This window comes from Epinephelus lanceolatus, chromosome 17 (assembly GCF_041903045.1).
Source record: "Epinephelus lanceolatus isolate andai-2023 chromosome 17, ASM4190304v1, whole genome shotgun sequence".
Taxonomy (NCBI): Eukaryota; Metazoa; Chordata; class Actinopteri; order Perciformes; family Serranidae; genus Epinephelus; species Epinephelus lanceolatus.
Window position 1 is genome coordinate 13619086 of NC_135750.1, and position 20350 is coordinate 13639435.

Genomic DNA, 20350 nt, shown 5'->3' on the forward strand with positions numbered 1-20350 from the left:
AAAGGTGTGTATTCATTTTTCTGACGATGGGTAAGTAACAAAATCTTTAGAAAACTAGGGGTGCAAGTCACTAGTTATATCACAAAACCATACTGTATTGATTCTTTGGATAATGATACAATATTTGCCGATATCACAAAGTCTGCCATGGTATGATTTCGACTCGATGCGATTCAGGGGCCTGCGATCGATATGAGACGATATCAGAGAAGAAGAAGTAGCTGCCACCTTCTTTTTTGCTTTGGGCCATTAAAGATTAAAACAGCACATAAAGAATGCACATAATTGTAACTGGTTCAGTGCAGTAAAGTTCACTTTAAATTGACTCCACTAACACACATAACACAGTGCATGTGACAAGTTACCCTTTAGGAATTTCTGCCAGAAAGACCTTTCTGCCAGAAATCGTCACACCCTGAGGTTCTCGTTAAGGTCATGTTTTCCTTGTTTACAGTTTTTGTCAGTATTTCCTGTTTTATTTTGATACTCTGTCTCTTGTTTCAGGTGCTTTACTTCCTGTCCCTGTGTGTTTCCCTTCTGTGTGATAACCTGCCCTGCCCTGATTGGTTTCATCTGTCCTTCGTTACCTTTCCTCCCTCATGCATTTAGTCCTTGTGTTGCCCTTTGTCTCTTGCCAGTTCATTCTCAGTTGTTTGAGTGTGTTTCAGCCATTTTCCCCAGTGTTCTCATTGGATTTGACCAGACTGTTGCATTTTTGACCTTGCTTACACCTACTGCCTTTGGATACCTTTGTTTGTGTTTGTGGACTGATTATCTGTGCACCAACCTCTTTTTTGAGTAAAAAGACCTTGTGTTTTTGAGTGCTGCATCTGAGTCCTTTCTTTGTTGGCTCCAGTCTGATAGAAATGTTTTAATTTTAATACAAACCATAATCTTTTTCCTTAACCTTCAGGGCTATCTGGCTTAAAGCCCTGAAGACAAATTTCTCCCAACAGCCATAAAACACGGATTAACAACATCATTTAGTAAAATTATAAAATGCAGCTCAATAACTTTCAAGGGCCATAGACAAAACACTTGTTTTCACTAATTTTAAGCTTAAACACTTTTACATTGTATAAATTGCCCTGGCAGCTAGCATAGTTTTCCTCTACTCGCAGCTTAACAAATTACATGTATGATTTATATTTTTTTCTTGCTCAGCATTGGTTTAAGTCTCTGCATCTCCAAACAGAAGAGCATGGTTAAATTTTAGCCTGCATGCATGTTTTTTCAGCTTAAAAGGCCGAACCAGTGGTTAGCATTGTTGCCTCACAGCAAGAGGGTTCATGGTTTGAACCCAGGGTCGGGGGTTGGAACCTCGGGATTGGGAAGCCCCTCTGTGTGGAGTTTGCATGTTCTCCTCGTGTCATCCTGGGTTTTCTCTGGCTACTCTAGCTTCTGTCTACAGTCCAAAGACATAAACTGGTGACTCTCAATTGTCCGTAGGTGTGAATGTGAGTGTGAATGGTTGTCTGTCTCTATGTGTCAGCCCTGGTGACCTGTCCAGGGTGTACCCCACCTCTCGCCCAATGTCAGCTGGGATAGGCTTCAGCAACCCCACGACCCCCAACAGGATAAGCGGTTATGGAAAATGAATGAATGAATTGTTGAAACAGAGCAGCTAACGCTGCCGAGTTGCTGCAAGAAGTTAGCGGAGTAAGATGGCCAGGCAGGTACGTATTTTATCTCATAGCGGCCTTGTTAACACATGGTATGTCTTTTGGCCCGTAATTTCTCAAACATTTCCACACTGCTGATAAAGATAAAGGTGATGATATGGATCAATCATTGAATCGATGTATCGATCCAGATTGATGGATTGTTACACCCCTATGGAAAACATCTGTAGAAGTTGTGGTATCACTTTAACTGTAGTTTCTGAAACGGTTTCTTACCTCATAAGAGCTAGGCAGCTTTAGTTTAAGACTGAGAAACTTCTTAATTGTTCCCACTGTGACTCGACTGGAGCAGCGGATGAACCTCTTCATCAAATCCTAATTGGACGAGAGACAAATTCTATTACAACCTGATTTAATGAGACAAGCAGCTTAAAGATGAATGTACACAAAAACTCCAAACACATTCAAACCTTTAAGGATGATTAGTTACTGACTGTCCCAGAAAGCTTGGAAGCATTTACAAACCCAGCAGTCGTCCAAAAACATTTCCCCAATGTCAAATTTGCTTTCAGAGCAAAACTAATGAAAAGCTTCACTAATTTGAAGGTTTATTGATTAACAAAGTACTTAACACTTCTTGATGAAAAAGTTACACATATCATTATTAAAACACACACACACACCGTTACAGTGCTCTCCCCCGTCTGTCCTGTGTTGCGCAGGCAGTCCAGACAGATGGCTATCTGAGGGTCACTCCTGTGGTAATCTTCATCTCCACCATCGTCACCATCATCGCCGCCACCATCACCACCTCCACCACCATAATCGCCTCCAACATCAGCAGGCAGCCCGAGCCTCTGACACCTCACAGTTTCTGCTGTGGTTTGAGACAAAAATTCACACATGTGACTAAGTGATGTCACTGCTTCGAAGAACAGTGGGTTAATAAGTAGCATGATCAGTCAAGGCTCATTTATACTCAGATACATATATGGAACGGACGGAGCCTTCTGTCCATATTCTGCTTTCATAATGTCCATATTTGTGCATGCTCTCTGAAAGCTTACTAATATGGACAAAACGCAGCAGTACCACAGGAGATGGTGGAGGCATTGTTGCAGAGCTCAACTGAGACACCGCCATAGGACACGACAAAGATATTTCAAAACTGGTGGAACAGGACTAATAGATAATGAAAAGAATTCTCCACAATGTATTTAATGGTCTCACACACCACCAAAGCTGCCTCCGTTAAAAGTTACATTATTGCCACTGCCACTGTTGCCTCGTTTGTTGTTGCTAGAGGCTTTTGACTTTGCTTTCTGGTGCCATCAAGGTAGCATATCTATGCCAACAGAAAGGGCGCAGGGATTAACGTGGGCAGGTACAGTTACAAAGTTTGAAATGAACTCTGTTCTCATATGCTAAGACAGTATAATAAATAAGCCTTGAGGTGTGACGTCAAACACAACTCCAAATATCCGTTCAAATTTTTCTTTAAACAGAAAACCAAGTTTATCAGCTTTAGGGCTGCAACGATTGGTCGACTAATCGATGACTAATCGACTATTAAAATAATCAGTGACTCTTTTAGTAGTTGTTAATCGGTTTGAGTCATTTTGCATAGAAAAGTACTATAAAAGTACCCCAAAATACTTATTGCAGCTTCTAATGTTCAGATATTGGCAGCTTTACACACTCTCCCGTGACGGTGAACTAAAACCCTTTGGCGTGAGTACATTAGATGACATACTTTTGGGGTTTGGGAGAGACAGACTGACATTTTTCAACATTTTAACACATTTTTCGATAAAATGATTAGTCAACTAATCGAAGAAATAATCGACAGATTAGTCGACAATGAAAATAAGCTTTAGTTGAAGACCTAATCAGCTTAGACACATTATATATTCACATTTCATGTCATCATAATAATATGATTTAAAGATGATGTGATAATATTGAATTACTGCCCTTAACAAAACTTGTGTGGGGAGGATGATGTATAAGCAGGAAAGTACTAGTGCTACTACTACTGAAGTTACTACAAATTACCGCCTCTCTCCTGGTACAAACAGACATAGACAAAGCAACTGTATTTATCAAAATACAGATCATATAGCTAGCCCGGCCATCTTCGTGGACTGGGTGACAAACAGCTTACCTTGGCCATTTTCTCTGGGTTGGTTCTTCTTCCAGAATTCGACTTCCTGCTGTTCCTCTTCTGGGTCACATGAAAAACAGGTATAAAGACAGCGTTAACTAGAGAGGCACCGGAAGAATGCGGATCTCCACCAAGGCCAAATGCCCTATCTCACAATGTTTACAACAGTGAGAAGTAATTCAGGTATCTGTCCCATGATTTGGACCCTCTCCAAAATTTAATGGGTTCTTCCTTGACCCATGCTAAATCTTTCCACCAAGTTTCATGAAAATCGGACCAGTAGTAATCCTGCAGGCTGTTCTCATGAACTGTTGATATATATACCTTTAAAAAGTAATGCACCACAATTTGTATATTAACCACGTAATCATGAGCAAGAAATTTGTGCATAACCCATGTAATCGGGAAGGCTATGATCATGAGAGCAATGCACTCATGGGAGTACAGAAGGAAGTAGTCCTTGTAAAGAGGCAGGTTGGGATGGTGGATGGGTCACAAAACATAGGACTTTTCCCCAGGAGGTCGGTGTTCGGAACTGTGTGACCAACCAGGTGAACTTGTAGTTATTTTAAGATATGTTATTACCATGTTTCTTTTCCTAAACCCAACCTACGTAACTTTACCTGCCTAAACCTGACCTAAGTAACTGCGTACATAGCGTCATTTGTAGGGCGCTAATTTGTTAGATATTGTGCAAACTGTTTTATGTGCATTTTTGCAACATATACAAACCGTTGTACAAGGCTATGTTGAATCCTACTGACAAGCAAACCAACAAACTGAAATGAAAACATAACCTCCTCGGCAGAGGTAACAAGCAGAGTGGAGACACAGAAAAGCCAAAGACAGACAATTGATTTCTAAAGAAAAAAAAAAAAAATGAAGGAGGATTCTAACATTGCATTAGCTATTCCACGTATTGAAATCCTATCCCGATAAAGACCTTCAATGTTAAGACTGTATTTGTGTTCAAAGAACTCAATTTCTATTAACTGAATTCAGCGTGCAATTTAAGTTTTTTGTGATGTCATGTAAGAATTTGGTAAGGTTCATGCTAAATTGATCCATACAAGCTCCCATGAAAGCGATCTCACAATGAAGACTAGACCTAAGCTCATCAAATGGCCTGTAGTGAGGATTATGTCCAGACAATAGGCCGCCTTGCTATCACTGATTTATAGGTTGAGGAATGTATCATCTAATATGAGTCGTCTGCACTTCTTTGACCATACAAAAGATAAAACACTAAGTACTGAGGAGCATATATCATGTCACAACAGCCTCATTTGAAACTGTAGTGCAACAAAGACAAACATTTCTGTTGTTATATCTGTCAAAACTCTGCATCTGAGGCATTTAATTTGCTCCATGGGGCTTATAATAAGTGAGCATCAATTCCAAAAAGCCCTTTGACACTCTGTGGCTTTTATGGGATTCAAACAATTCAATTCAAATAAACCTTTTACTAACACCAAATGAGGTAACGATAGCTGTGGGCTAACTTGATATTAATGTAGGGTGCAAAAAAATCCTCCATGGCGTGGCACGTGTCTATTATTCAAAAACCATAAACGAAAGTCTGATTTTTACACCACTTGGCCAAGCGACACGAGCCCCACTAAAATATATGATGTTTGTTCCATGTTTCGGCTGCCAGAGCACTCCGTCAGCTGAGGAGAAGTTATGGAGTCATAAAATTATAGCACCATCACAGCTTTAGTTAGAAATGTTGACTTGGCTTCTTGTTGGCCCGACTGCAGAGACGAGGTTGTACAATTTCATCCTGTTTAAGTCTTCAGCTTCCACCTCTCTAGAAAGAATGTGACACTGACAAATGAATACTGTACTAAACTGATCTCAGGAGGAACTCCCCGGAGCTTGAGATTTTATTTTGCTCAAAAGCACTTCAGTCACAAAGGTTTGAACCCAGGTCTAACATTCAAGGCCATTGGATTAGTACAGTATGTTAGTACAGTATACTGTCGTGGGGTCCAGTGTGGACATTTTCAATAACTCCAGAACACTGTAAAATCCAAAGACAGCCGTAATAATTTCCAAATTTACAGCATGTTTTTATCTATCAATCTTTCAGATTCAGTCGTTTAATACGACTATTCAACTTTTTTTTCCGTATAGATTTTTGTATTTTGAATGGGGCTCTGCGGGACGTTCAGTGTGACAACAATATTCATGTAATACTGTAAACAAGCTAATGGTGCTAGCAACAAATCAGAAATCTGCAACAACACTTTTTGCAGACACCAGACATCAAACAAAAGCCAGAGACTGTGTTGTCTTAAGTTGCTATGAGCTGTAAATTCACCACTTCCAAGCAGACAAGAGAAGATGATGTTATCTTGGAGCCTTACGGTGAGTTTCTTCTCCTTTGCACAATTGCATTGTGTCTACAGCTGTCTGTTCGTGAGAGTCAAAATCACCTACTCTGCAGCAAAATCTGGGAACCAAAACTAGCAAAAAAAGAAAAGAAAGACTTAAGCAATCTCAGTTGACTAAGGGTCTCCGACTTGTGATTTGAATCTCCGACTTTCAAGGGGCAGCCCTGGTGAATTAAGGGTTTATTTCGACCAAACCACAGTTGGTGATTGTTGGAACAGTGGACTAACGGACAAGATGATTAATAACACTGACTATGTAGTGTTGCACGGTATACTGGTACCAACGGTAGACCACGGTACTAAAACACCACGGTACATATGATACCATAATGTTGGAGTACCGTAGTACTACGGTTCCTCATGGTACCACTACTGAGGGATAAGTTCAAAGTCCACTCACAAGAGGGTGAGTGTCCATGTGCCGTCCAATAACGGCGTGCGCTGTCCACCTGTCACTCAATATGCTGCTGCAGTGGTTTGTTTTCCAGTGACATTTCAGGTATTAGCTGAGCTATTGAGTATCTTTAAGCAGTGACAGTTATTATTTATTTATTTTTACTTGTAGATTAGATTTGTTTATGCTACAGTGATTTGTTTTCCACAGAGCTCTACAGTGCGAGCATTTTACTCGCATTTGCCACTAAAAATAGTTTTGTGCGAGCAAATGAAATCATTCAGAAGCACGCTGTGTGAGTACAGATTTCAACCAGCAGCAGAAACGAAAGGCGAATCCTGCCAGTTGTGGGTTGAACGGGGGTCACAGACAGGAATACCGTATTCCTGTCAAATACGGCGGCCATAGTGCTCCGCGACGCAAGATAACGGCTTACCGGCGACCGAGAAGCCTGGCTCCAGGTCCAATAATTTCCTCTTTGTTGGCGTCATGACTGCCCAAAAGTACCTGGACAACCGAGCCGTGGTGGCACACAATTATGTGGCGTGTCAGAGGAGAAACGAGCCGTTCACATTTCTCTCTTTGTGGCAGGTAACGGCCCACAAACCTCACCGCACTTTAGGGACTGTTCTTTACTTATGGAGGGACTTGTCAGGGGAGGAGGGTGGCTGGTTGATTTTTATTTTATTAATTTATTTTATTTTGATCCCCCCTATGTTAATCACTTATTGATGCTGTTTTTGAAGTATGAATAAGTCAGTAAGTAATTTATTCCATTGAAATATCATTGATGTATTATAGAAAAGTGATTTATCTTTTTATAAATGACAAAAGGCACATCTGCCTCATTTTATCTGTGGTATCGTGATACTACTCAAAACCATGATACTTTCACTGGTATCGTACCGTGGGTCCAAATTTTGGTACCATGACAACACTATGACTAAGTTGGATTTAGTGAGTTATAATTTGTTTCTGTTGAGTTTCAATGAAGTGTGTTTTAGGATGAGTTAACAAGGCCAATGACGTAGTCTTAATTTGATGAAGGAGAGAAACTTGAATTCAGAAGGTGTGCAGTTGAATCTTAATGTTTGCTAAGGACAAAAAGTGTAAGAATATTAACTTTCTTATTATTTTGTGAGCTAAGAGAACATGTCGCAAACTGGCCAATCAGGGGGACTGGGGGGTGAGGAGGGTTGCACCACACACTCATACTGTCCCAGCTAATGGGAGAAATTTCAGGAGGGTATGAAAAAATAGGTACCACCCAAGCCTAGTTGCTAAAGTGTATCTATAGACATTATGCAACAGATTGCTGCCAGAAACGAAAGCTCACATCTCTTCAATAAGCCTCGTGTATCAGTGTCTGATGTGTGTATGTAGCACTAAAAACTGTTGAATGAGTACTGGATCAAAAACACTCAGATAGAAGCACACAGGACACTAAAAGGGTGTCCTAATAATTCACTGTGGAGTTTTGAGAGCTACAAAAATGTTTCGTGTATTTCACATTTGCTTTTTGCTGACATTTCGAGTAAACGTTGTGATTGTGTTCTGTCTTTGCTCATGTGGTTAAACAGCATATATTCCAGTGTAGGGTCACAACATTGTTGCCAGTGTGCATGTAGAAATCCGTTTGAGCATAGTAATAAATTCTTGGCATGTCTTGCAATAAATAATGAGATTGGAGTGCTGTCGTTTACTGAATTATTTTTCCTATCCCCCATGAAAAGTCACATAATTAAACATGGAGTGCAAACTGAGGAGACAGATTGATGAAACCATCTGGCAAACTCACTTTCTCTGAGTCCGGGCACCAGCTTGAAAATGATCTCCTCCAGGGTGTTGTCCAACCTGAGAATATGGTGAGAGAAGAGTGTGAGAAGGAGGTGGTGGGAGAGAGGGATGATAAGGAGGTAAAGAGGAAGTTGCAGGAGTTGCGAGGAGGAATAAAAGTGATGGGAGTTACGAGGGGATGTAGAGGAAGGATGGATCAGGTGGGTGGAGAGCAAAGAAAAGAAATGAAGTAGGAGTAAACAAGACAAAAAAATTGTGAATATAACAAAGAGAAAAAACAAGTTGTCGCAAAAATGGAGGAACAAAAGATGAGTTGTTGAAGGTAGTGATGGTAAAAAGACAAGACACGGTGAAAGTCAAAACAGATGACAAATTAAACAAGAATATAGAATGAGTGGTAAATACAATAACGGAGAAGCAGAAGGACAGATATGTGTTAGGAAGAGAAGGATGACATCAAATGAGAGAAAGACGAGAACAATAACAGGTGGACAAGAGGGCCGCTGATATGATATGACAGAGGTGAATGGAATTAAATTTGTGGAGTCTCTTTTAAGATGAAGAGAAAGTGATGTAAGGATGATGAAGAGAGCTCTGAGGTGGTTGACAAACTACCAATGAAAAAGAAGCTCAGTCAAAAAAAAGAGAGGACTAAGTAAGAGAAGAAAAAGTACATCTAACCTGAGCATCTCCAGTGGGTTGGTCTCGTGGACCTGAATGCCACATTTCGGACAGTCGTTACTGTCCTCAAAGTGCTGCACAATACAGCTCTTACAGACTGCAGAAGAAAGAACATCAACAAATTTTATTGGGGTTAAATCAATATCTCTGATGGCAGCTCTTTGTCAGGACAGTTTAAAATCATCTTGTCTAAGTATTCTAAAGAAATAAAGAGAAGTACGACACCTGCTTTGAGCAGTTGGGAACCGGCTAGTTAGCTTGCTAGCCTGCTTATTAGCAAGTTAGCTCATTTGCAGGTAGTTTGCTCACTCGCAAGCAGGGTCTGAAATGTACTTTTTTTCTATTGCCTGCCACTCTGGCATCATCGTTTCATGAACACAATGTTGCCATTTAATGTTCGATAGATGTACACAAACTACAGTTACCACCTTGTAGTTGTATTCCTCCGCAAACCAGTTTACATCTGTGTCTGTCCAGACTATGAAGCCATGACAGAAGACAATTCTTCAAGTATGGATGTATGTCTCCCCCTCTGTTCCTGAGTTATGACGTTGAATAATGGCCAGAAAAGTGTTTTTGCTAAAACATTATGATGTCACAGTATGGTTGACCTTTGACCTTTTGGATATCAAATGTCACAACTTCATCCTATTATCTTATTGGACATGTGTATGAAATTCTGTCATAATTAGCGTATCGATTCTTGAATTATGGCCAAAAACATGTTTTGTGAGGTCACAGTGACCTTGACCTTTGACCGACAAACTTTATTCAGTTCATTGTTGAGTCCGAGTGGACGTTCGTGCCAAATTTGAAGACACTTTCTCAAGGCCTTCTTGAGATATTGCATTCACAAGAATGAGACGGGTGCTAGGTCACAGTGACCTTGACCTCTGACCTCTGCATCATTGAGTCCCAGTGGACACTTGTGCCAAACCTGAAGAAATTCCCTCAAGGCGTTCTTGAAATATAATTCTTGAGATATTGCATTCACAAGAACGAGATGGATGCTAGGTTACAGTGACCTTGACCTTTGACCTCTGCATCATTGAGTGCCAGTGGACACTTGTGCCAAATCTGAAAAAACAATTCCCTCAAGGCATTCTTGAAATATTGCGTTCACAAGAATGTGTGTTTGTGTGCGTGTCTGTTGTTTCACTCACAGGTGTGCAGGCACTCGGTGACCGTGGTCGGTTTAATCAGGTAACCTCGACACAGGTAACAGGTGATGAAATGGTTGAAGTCTTTGACCAGGTGCTTCCTTCCTGTAGCAGCCATGTTTGGAGTTCTTTAGTGATGCTACTGGACCAGTTGCAGTTTGGAGCTGAAGGGAAAAGTCGCCTTCTAGCTTTAGAAGAGTCAGACGTCCATTCACACAATGAGGAATGGAAGAGATTACCGTTACAGGCTAATATCGCCTGCTAGAGTTTAAGAAGTATTGTTGTTTAAGGTTAAAGTGGGTGTAAAGGGTTGGAATCCTCACCAACACTGGCTAATGTTAGTCCAGGCTAGTGCATACAAGTGTTCACTATGCACAAGTTATGGGACAGATAAGGGATCCTACTGTGTAAAATCCTGCTCCATCCTTAACTCAAATTCAGTTTTGTAATTAGATTTTCTTTAGGAACATCTCCCACTCAGATCTTAATCCATCTTCATTGAAACATGTTAGTCCCATTGACATTAAAAAAGTCCACCAGGCTGGTCCAGTCAGTGTAATCCTGTTTCAAACAAATACGTTTGTTAAATTCCCCAAATTCCAGGAGAGTAGGATGTCTTGCTTCCCTCCCCGTCTCAGCCACTGTGCCATTTTTAATCCACGAGGGGTCAAAGGTCAGCTGACAACAGCGAGGCCAAAGACTTCTGTGGAGTCGTCCTCGCCCCAGTCTGCTCATTCATCATGATGGTGACGCTGCTGTTGATGCCTTCATTCGTCCAGTGGCACACGGTGACACGAGATTGTCTGGTGACCTTTTGACCTCAAACTGAAGTTACCTAAAGAGAATAAAAACAAAATTAAGGGATTGTGAAAAAACAAAATGTTAAAAGCATGAGAGAATGAGTGGGTGTTGCAGCACCCCTATGCACAAGGAATGGAACTGCATAGTCTGTATTTCCCTACAACCAATAAGCTATCTGAACAGCAACAACAAGGTGCCTTTCAGAGATTATCTATAAAAAGTAGTTGTGTAAAATGTGCAAATTTAATCCATTCGTCCGATCTGACGCAACAGTGTCATCATGTCAGGTCAAAGTGCAACAGTCGGGGCCAGCTAAACATTGGGTGAGATTTAGTGCCAGCTAGTGAATGACGCAGACAGGCTTAACAGGCTGAGCAAGATCAGAAAATTGCCAGGACAGGAAATTGAATGTATCCTGAAGTCTTTGATAGCTGAATAATACTGACAAAATTGAATGTAGCTTTTCCACTGAATGACTTTATCAGTCAATAATGTGGTGATATTTGAGGGATGACTCTTTGCTTTCATACAGCCTTTAATAGGATCCTTTGAGGAAAAAAAAAACATAATTAATCAACCATTATATAACACCAGAAGCTGTGCATGTAAAACTGCCTTCAACACCAGGAATATTACAACCAACCAGAAAGGCTCTAAGTGAGGATGCTCACAGTTACTTTTAAGGGCAGAGATTAAATCCAGACATTATCAGTGTCACCTTTCTGACTTTCTGAGCTGTAAGGATCAGATCTCCCTTAAAAAAAAACACACATTTAATATTGACTACATATCCACGGAGGGTTGCTAACTTTACAACTAAACAAAAAGTATTTCTTAAATAGTGGGCAAGAACTTTTCTTTACACCATCAACAGTCCAGGAAATGAGCCAACATCTCTCACCCGATTAACCCTTAAATGCACAATTGGGTTTCTAGTGACCCAGCACAATATTACTCCCCTTAAATGAATTCATTTCATTTAATTAAGTATTCAACTCACTGGTTTTCTGAAAAGTATTTGTTTTTTAACGATGTTCTGGGTCAAAATGTCACAAAGTTTAAAAAGCATTGTTTTTCTAAAGCTTTCTTGAAAATGTTTATAGGGTCGCTTTGTTTGGCAGGATGAGGATGAGGACTGACCAGTGGTGTGAGGTAGTTACGACTGGCCCTAGTGCACGATATTGTGCACATATCGTCTCGTCACATGATCAGAGACTTGACGTTGGATAACGTTAACATACGTGTTACCCAGTAATCATCATTGCATATCTGTGTATCACAAAAAATACCAGAGAAAATGAGAAATTATTAATAATTCTAATAGCTTATTATAGTTTATTTGAAATAATAATATATATTTTTTAATTGATGTTATTGATGTAGCTGTCTGCACTGTCTATATTCACGCCCCTGGGACTGACTGACTGTTGAGAGACAGATGAGATGTTATCCAAATCGCAATTTTCCTGGTCAGTCTCTTATTGTCCTCAATTTTTATGATCCTTGAACATACATGTATCGCCACAAGCTGAGTTTTATGATTCTACTTGCAGGGTTTCGAGACTAAAACCTGTTGAAATGTACGACGAACTCAGTGAAAAAGGCTCAGACTCAGAGTCATCAAGTTGACACATATGCAGTAGCCTAATTTTACAGCTGTATCACTTGTCTGCATTTTCAGTCTTACCTGTTGTGTTGTGTAATTAATTATCATTAACTAACAGTGACATGAACATTCATCCAGCACGACTGTTGCCGTTCTGACCTACATGCATTCGTCTCTGGATTACCATTACTATGAATAGCTAAACTCTCCAACTTGCCCCCATTCCATCCCCACTTTGATGGATCTGAATGAATTTGGGTTCCCCTACTTCAAATATAGATACTGGGCTGAATATTAGGCTTCGTAGTGGTGGCTGCTATCCAACTCACGAGTTTCATACTAACAGTGTAAAGCCTTTTATAATGCTTTATTAGAATGGGATGGGATCCACGGTGATGTTACAGTAAATGAAGTGAGCAAGCCAGGAAATGTTTGTGGACGTGGGATTAGTCACTGCTCTCAGGTCTGATTCATTCCGTTTGACAACACACAGTACTCAGCCCATTACCTGCTGACACGTCACCATGTTATCATCATGCAAATCACTATAATAACTGATTTAGAATAAACACTTGCAGGTTGAGTTTGATAGGCTGAGTTTTACACTTCTTACTGTGATCACTGATATAAATTTAACTTATATTCTTTGAAAGCTTTCCCTACATATTCAAAGGTATACTACGCAGAATTGTTGGTTTCTCTTTGTAAACACGTTCACCAGTGAAAGCGAAAGTAAAAGCCAACCCCGGATTTACTCTCACCTCGCATTTCATCTCAATATATACATGTTTCTTTGGTGCTGTGTCTCTCAGATGCTGACTGCTTACAGTCTGGCACCTGTTTGCAAACTTTTCACAAAGCTCTGACCTCACTTGAACGCTGTGGAGGTACATACCCATAAATGAGTAAAGACAGGAAGAAGAAAATAAGACAACCAGGACAGAGGGCAAAGTCTGCAGAGAATACACTGCCTCATACTTCTGGTGAGTCATAAGTGGCAACTTTGAGGGATTATCTCTGTATGAGTCTATACATTGCTTTTTTTTTTTAAGAAAAATCCTGCATACTTTTAAAATTACCAGGCAAACTATTTAGAATAAAATCATATGTGCAACATACTTTGTCAGTTTATGTATAACTATATAAGAAGTAACTTTTATTACTACTTTATACAAATAGGAAAATATGCATTTTAAATTCAAAAATGGTGCCAAACTTTGCACCAAACTATTTTCAACAAGCTGAATTGCACAACCTTTCAGATTTATTTTATTATGGCAACTGAAAATCTGTAGTAACTTTTCATTGTCACATGGATCAAGTCTGACCCTAAAGCAGTGGTTCCCAACTAGTGGGTCACGGACCAAACTCACGGTCGAGTCTGAGAAAACACACTTTATTTTTAAGTACAGTGGATTTCCAGCACAGAGCTTTTATTTTAAAGTGCTGTAGAGTGCGTGACTAACGGACAGCTACTTGAAAGAGACAGCAAAATAGCTTGACAACATGGCAAAACACAAGTGTGATGCTGAATATATTAAACTGTGTGTACTGAACTGATGACAAAGGAAACATCTGGATCAGGTGGCTGGACCAGTTGGGAACCACTGCTCGAATGAAAGTTTGGTCCACGCATCACCCTGCAACTTTAATATAAGGAAATATTTTTTAAGTTCTTGGATCCACAGCAAAATCTAATCACCTGTTCCTTGGCCTGTGGTAAAACATACTTTTGTTAAAACAAATGAAATCAATCAAAATCTGTGAATGTTTCCTTTAAATTCTTCTCCCAAACAGCGGAGAAACAAACAAACAGATGGGTCTGTAAACATAAACTAATTGCCGTGCAGTGATGAGGATGATGAGTATTGTGATGAGGCTGCCACAACAGAGCTGCATGGTTACATAATAACGAGTAACTCTTTTGACTGACTGAGTCAGGCCTATCAAACCTATCCATACCATGACTATATTACACCTGCACTGTCAAGTTTCAGTCTGAGTTTAAGGTCTTGCTATTTGGCAGTCCGGCGATACAGACTAAGGCTTTGGAACAGCTTTTCAATTAAGTGCTCCCCCTCTGTGGGCATGTTTAAATCTAGGATGAAGAGCCACGTGTTTCTAAGGCCTCTGATTGTCCTTAAGATTTCTGTTTTTTCTTTCATTACTTTAGTTTATTTTCAGATGTTACTATTCTGTGCTTTGTTTATTTTTATATTATTTATTAATTTATTTATTTATTATTATTTCTTTTTTTTTTGTGGATTATTATGTCTTTAACGTTTTGCTGTTACCATTGTATGTTTATTTACCTATTAAAAATTAATTATAAATTAATAAAATATATATATATACATTTTACTGTACAGCACTTTGGTCACCTCTGGTTGTTTTTAAACATGCTTTATAAATAAATAAATTTGATTTGATTTGATCCTTTGCAATAACTTTGACTATACAATGACATGCTATCTCAACATTTTGACATCCATCGTTATTAGATATTACTAATTACTGTAATATTTATGAGACATTAATGGCTTTCTGTGCTTTAAAATTGTTAAACCTATGTTTGTTTGTTTTCAAATCATCCACAGGAGAGTTGATCAGCTCAAATTAATAAACTAAATGTAGTTTTTGAGCCCCAGCTTGTTTTTCTTGGATCACACTGTAGCTGATATTTCATCCACCTGCCACAAACTTAACAGGTCCAACAGAAACAGTATCAGACTGAACTGTTGCAGCTAAATACTCGTAATAAGGGATGCACTTTATTCTCATGTGCAACTTCCATCATTTTGAAATGACGTCACATAAACTGCATGTTGACATGCTGAGTGCACGTCAGGTGTGTAAACACATGTAGAGCTGGACACAGGCAGCTCCCTCACGGCAGAAACAAACTGGAGACAGAGGAAACAGTGTGTGCTTCACTCCACGCTCCTGCTTCTTTCAGCGTGGGGCGCTTTTTGCTAGAAAAATCTCAAGTGCGCAGCTTAGAAATCCCCCTCAGTGTCCGTCAATGAGAGAGTCTCTCTGGCGCGCGCGCACGGGCGTGCTATTTATTCACACACGGAGCGGATCTGCTTATCTCATCGTTAAGGCGCGTCACGCTCTACGTCACCTGTGTCAAAACAACATCAATGGACGACACACGCACATTACAGTGACACACGCCAAAGAAGAATATATGTTGAAACGCTCGTGTACGCATACGCGCGCGAGCAGATGTCGCAGCTCGTTATTGTATCCCCATCTATCTACGCACACATACACAGAGAGAGACACACACACGCACGCAGCACGTATGGGCAGTAAAAGTTGCTTCGCTTCATGTCACGGCCTTTTAACGACACGGACGATTAGCGCACCGCACGCGGATTATTTGGCGTTCGCGTGAACATACCGCATGTGCGTGTGTGCACGGCGACGCACTTTGCGTTTTAGAAGAGCGAGTGAGAGCAGGGGGAGGGAGGGGTACAGAGAGAGAGGAGGTCCAGCCAGCAGCGTCAAAGTTTGGCTGAAACGTATCGCGACCGACGTCGACTGATGAATTCGCCATCCGCGCAGAAATAATAAGAAATAATAACACATTCCTCACCTCCGTGCACACTTTCCCCCCTGCCCCCGGAGTTATGGATGCCGCGGCTGGGCAGGAATGTCCACCATGACACTGCCAGGTCCTCCCGTTCAGTCTTCTCCGCGTACTGGGTGAGGAGAGAACACGGAACTGGTCGGCTCGGATCTGCCCCAGTCCGCCCAGCAGCCAGGCAGTCAGGCAGGCAGGCAGCAGAGAGCAGCGGTGGGCGGGGAGCCACCAGGCAGGCAGGGCTCGGAAACTGAAAGCGGTTGTGTAACTGAGTGACTACTGGCCTACAACACACACACACGCACATATACACACACATGCACTGCTGTGTGTAGTGATGAACGGCGATGAGCGCAGGCACCGCAAACAAGAGTTTGGTTTTAATTCCAAGCAACATTTTAATATAAAATACAGTGGATCAAGGAAATACATTATGTGATCAAACAGCATTTTTACATAGGCTACAACATATAAGTACAAATCACTCACACGCACTGCCTCACACTTCACAGCACTACAGATGGATAACTAATTTCCTCTCATGGTTATGAAGAACAGTTTCTCTTTTGTTATAACAAGTCACAAATTAATCATATTTTTTTGATCATTCATAATTTTCTAACAGTCCAGCCAACATTTGTTTGTGGGGCCCATGTGGGTAGTAAATGGGCTGAAAAACGGACCCTATTTGGATTGTCCATGTGCGTCATATTGGCTCCATGACATTTGCCCACATGAGTGGATTTACCCAAGTGCGCCCCAGATAAGATGCCCATACCCGACCCATACCCACTTTGTACTCAGGTAGCCCCAGAATGACCCATGTGGATCCAACTTGGGCAAATTCACCCATGTGGGCAGTTGGCATGGGGCCAATATGAAACACATGGACAATCCAATATAGGGCCCATTTTTCAGCCCATATACTACCCACACTGGCCCCACAAACAAATGTTGGCTGGGTCGTGAGCAAACCTTCCTAAAAATATGATTAATTTGTGACTTGTTAGAACAAAAGAAAAATTGTCCTCATACACATGAGAGGAAATCAGTTATCCATTTGTAGTGCTATTAAAGTGTGAGGCTGTGTGTGTGTGTGTGTGAGTGATGTGTATTGTGTGATGTTGTAGCTTATGTAAAATGTTTGAGCCCAAGTTGGCTCTCCATGGGTCACTCTGGGGCTACCTGGGTATAAAATGGATATGGATCTGAAATGGGCATCTTATCTTGGGTAAACCCACTCATGTGGGCAAATGTCACAGGGCCATTATGGGACCTGTGGACAGTCCTGTATGGGGCCCATTTTTTGGCCCATTTACTACCCTAATGGACCCCACATACAAATGTTAGTTGGGGATAAGCTAAGTCAAATTTATTAGAAAGTTATTAATGCTCCCAAAACATGTGCACTGAGTACAGCGACTCAACTCAATCACTTAAAGGTCTAGTGTGCAGGATTTGGTACCATCTAGCTGCGAGGTTGCAGATTGCAGCCAAGTGAAACTTTTCCCGTGTGCCATTTGCAAAGGAGAACTACAGGGCCTATCTAGAGCCAGTGCTTGGTTTGTCCATTCTGCCCATTCGAGGACTCACTCCAAATGTAGATATAAACTGCTCATTCTAAGGTAATGTAAATGTTTAGTTTCAGGTGATTATAAACTGATGGTATTTACAGTTTCTGCCAATATATCCCCCTAAATCCCCCATATTGCCCCTTCTGGGAGAGTAACTGCCCCAAGCGGGTCTCGTTCACAGGTAAGGGTAAAATGGAGTGTAAGATGGATAGGTGGTTTGGCGCAGTGTCAGCAGTGATGTAGGGAGACCGTCGTGATGAAGAGGGAGCTAGAAGGCAAAGCTTTCGATTTACTAAGATCACAGATAGAAGCAGCCAGAATGAATTTTATTAGTGAGGTGGTTGGGCTCAGCCTTAGAGATAGGGTGAGGAGCTAGCTCAGACATCCAGAGGGAGCTCGGAGTAGAGCTGCTGCTCCTTCACATCAAAAGGGGTCAGTTGAGGTGGTTCGGGCATCTGATCAGGATGCCTCCTGGCCGCCTCTAGAGGTGTTCTGGGCATGTCCAACTGGTAAGAGGCCTCAGGGCAGACCCAGAACACACTGGAGGGATTATATATCTCATCTGGCCTGGGAGCGCCTTGGGGTCCCCCAGGAGGAGCTGGAAAGCGTCGCTTGCAAGAGGGACCTTTGGAGTACTTTGCTCAGCCTGCTGCCCCCCAGACCCAACCCGAGATAAGTGGATGTATATGGATGAATGGATGGATAAATCCTACTCACTGGACCTTTAAGCATGGGGAACATATTGAATAAGGACCCTAAATAATACATCTCCTCAGGGATCGAATAGGGTGATGACATTAGACAGTCTGGAAGGTCCTGTTTGTCCTTGATGCCTGATTATCATTGAGTACATGTGGTTACTCATGTGCGCCACATTCCTAATGAAAACGTAATGGCAAAACATCATATGTAGCTGTACCCAATAAATCTTTTATGGGAGCATGAGTTCTGTGGGCTGGTGCCTGTGTTGTTCTGTGCCTTCTTGCTCACCTGACACAATATTCAGATGAGCAGACATTACTGTGTGGCTTTGAGAAAGTTACCTCACTGTACGGCTGTGAGAAAGAAACAATTAAAAGACACTAAATCATACTGATGAGAAGGTTTATCGTTATACAGAATCATATAAAATCCAACTGACACGACTTGGGGGAGAGATATAGAGCATGATTGTTGTCATGTGACCATAATTACTTTGTCATACAGATGTCAGTGTAGTATTTTTCCAAAGGTGGTGGTTCTACTGTCGTATTACTTTGAGACTCCAGGTGTTGGACTTTATTCAATCGTTTGTCTCCTGTTCTCATGTAGAAAATAAACACTTTGACAATAGAATCACACATTTCAATGTTCCCATGCAACATGTTACATCCTTCATGCAACAGTCTGCTTGAAATATTTTTTAAGTAAAAAGTATGAATCATGGCTCACTTGTTCAGAGATATTTAGGAGTGAAGACATTCAAAAGAGAACAATTCCTCCACCTGCTCTTTATGCTCCAGCTGAGAATAAGATGTCAGGGAGAAAACAATCACCAGAGGAAGGAAGACTTTGATGTGGCAGATGGATGAGAGACAGGCTAGGTAGGAGATGTAGTGACAAGTTTGATTTATTCTTCATCACTCTCAACACTTGTCTTTCAACAAATGCAGGTTTAAGTAGAAAGGCAGAGACGTTAAATTAAACGGAGTGATCACACTTGGTGATCACACTGTTTCACTCAACACTGGGTAAAATGATATACAATCTGATCAATATAGCAACAAGACTGAAAGTCTGCAGCCATGTTAGGATTTAGCTAGGATTTAGCTACAAGCACTGCTGTGCCCAAGCAACCCAGCTGCCACAAAAAATATTATGCATATATATTAGGCATTATGCGTTTCTGCAAACCATGGATACATTATAGTACAGGTTTTAATATAGCGAATACATTGAAACTTTATGTTTGTATAATGTTATGGTGAACATGTGACTAGGTTTAGACACAAAAGCCACTTGTTATAGTTTGGAAAAAGATGGACTTTTGGCTTGAATACGTGGTATTAGGGGCATGTTCTCTGCTGGAAAAGCAGCAACAGGTCACTACAAAACAACCACATTTGGTGCCTAAAAAGCTGCTGGAAAAACAGCAACTTGCTAAATCACAACCAGTTTTGTTGTTGGTCTCAAACAGTCATTTGCAGTGGTCTGCAACTCTGATATGGTAAGTATCAAACATACAAATGTAACATATTTGTGGTTTTCAGGAATGTATAATGCTAACAGTTTCTGCTGGCAAGTGGGCTGGCCGGAGTACAGCCTTACAAAGTAATATGAGTGGTTGTAAATTCGTATTTTGGAGCTGTCTCATGCAGTTGTAGCTGCGATAGAGAAAGTAATTTGTAATTTGTTGTCATATTTTAGCTTTGACGTTACTGTCTCCTGTTGTGTTTAACAGCCAATCAAAGTACTTGATGCAAAATCCTGCACAAAGAAGACAAAGACTGATTGATTTTATAGGTTTTCTAAGAAAAGATGGTAAAAGGAGCAGATGTGTGGGCCTTTGAGCTACAACACCAGTTCC

General features: G+C 40.9%; 1 protein-coding gene across 2 annotated transcripts in view; it reads right to left on the reverse strand.

The window, feature by feature from the left end:
* The window catches only part of pcgf5b (polycomb group ring finger 5b), a 34528-nt gene extending 18130 nt beyond the window's left edge, over positions 1-16398 (reverse strand). Inside the window, exons 1-7 of one of the 2 annotated variants that reach the window (XM_033613733.2) lie at positions 16223-16398; positions 10218-11049; positions 9055-9151; positions 8375-8430; positions 3787-3846; positions 2306-2499; positions 1899-1997 (exon numbers count right to left, since the gene is read on the reverse strand). In XM_033613733.2, the coding sequence (XP_033469624.1) occupies positions 1899-1997; positions 2306-2499; positions 3787-3846; positions 8375-8430; positions 9055-9151; positions 10218-10332 (621 nt within the window). In that variant the 5' untranslated portion in view covers positions 10333-11049; positions 16223-16398. The remainder of the gene's footprint in view (positions 1-1898; positions 1998-2305; positions 2500-3786; positions 3847-8374; positions 8431-9054; positions 9152-10217; positions 11050-16222) is intronic. The other variant, XM_078176286.1, reaches the window with a different exon arrangement.
* Between the last annotated feature and the right edge of the window lie 3952 nt (positions 16399-20350).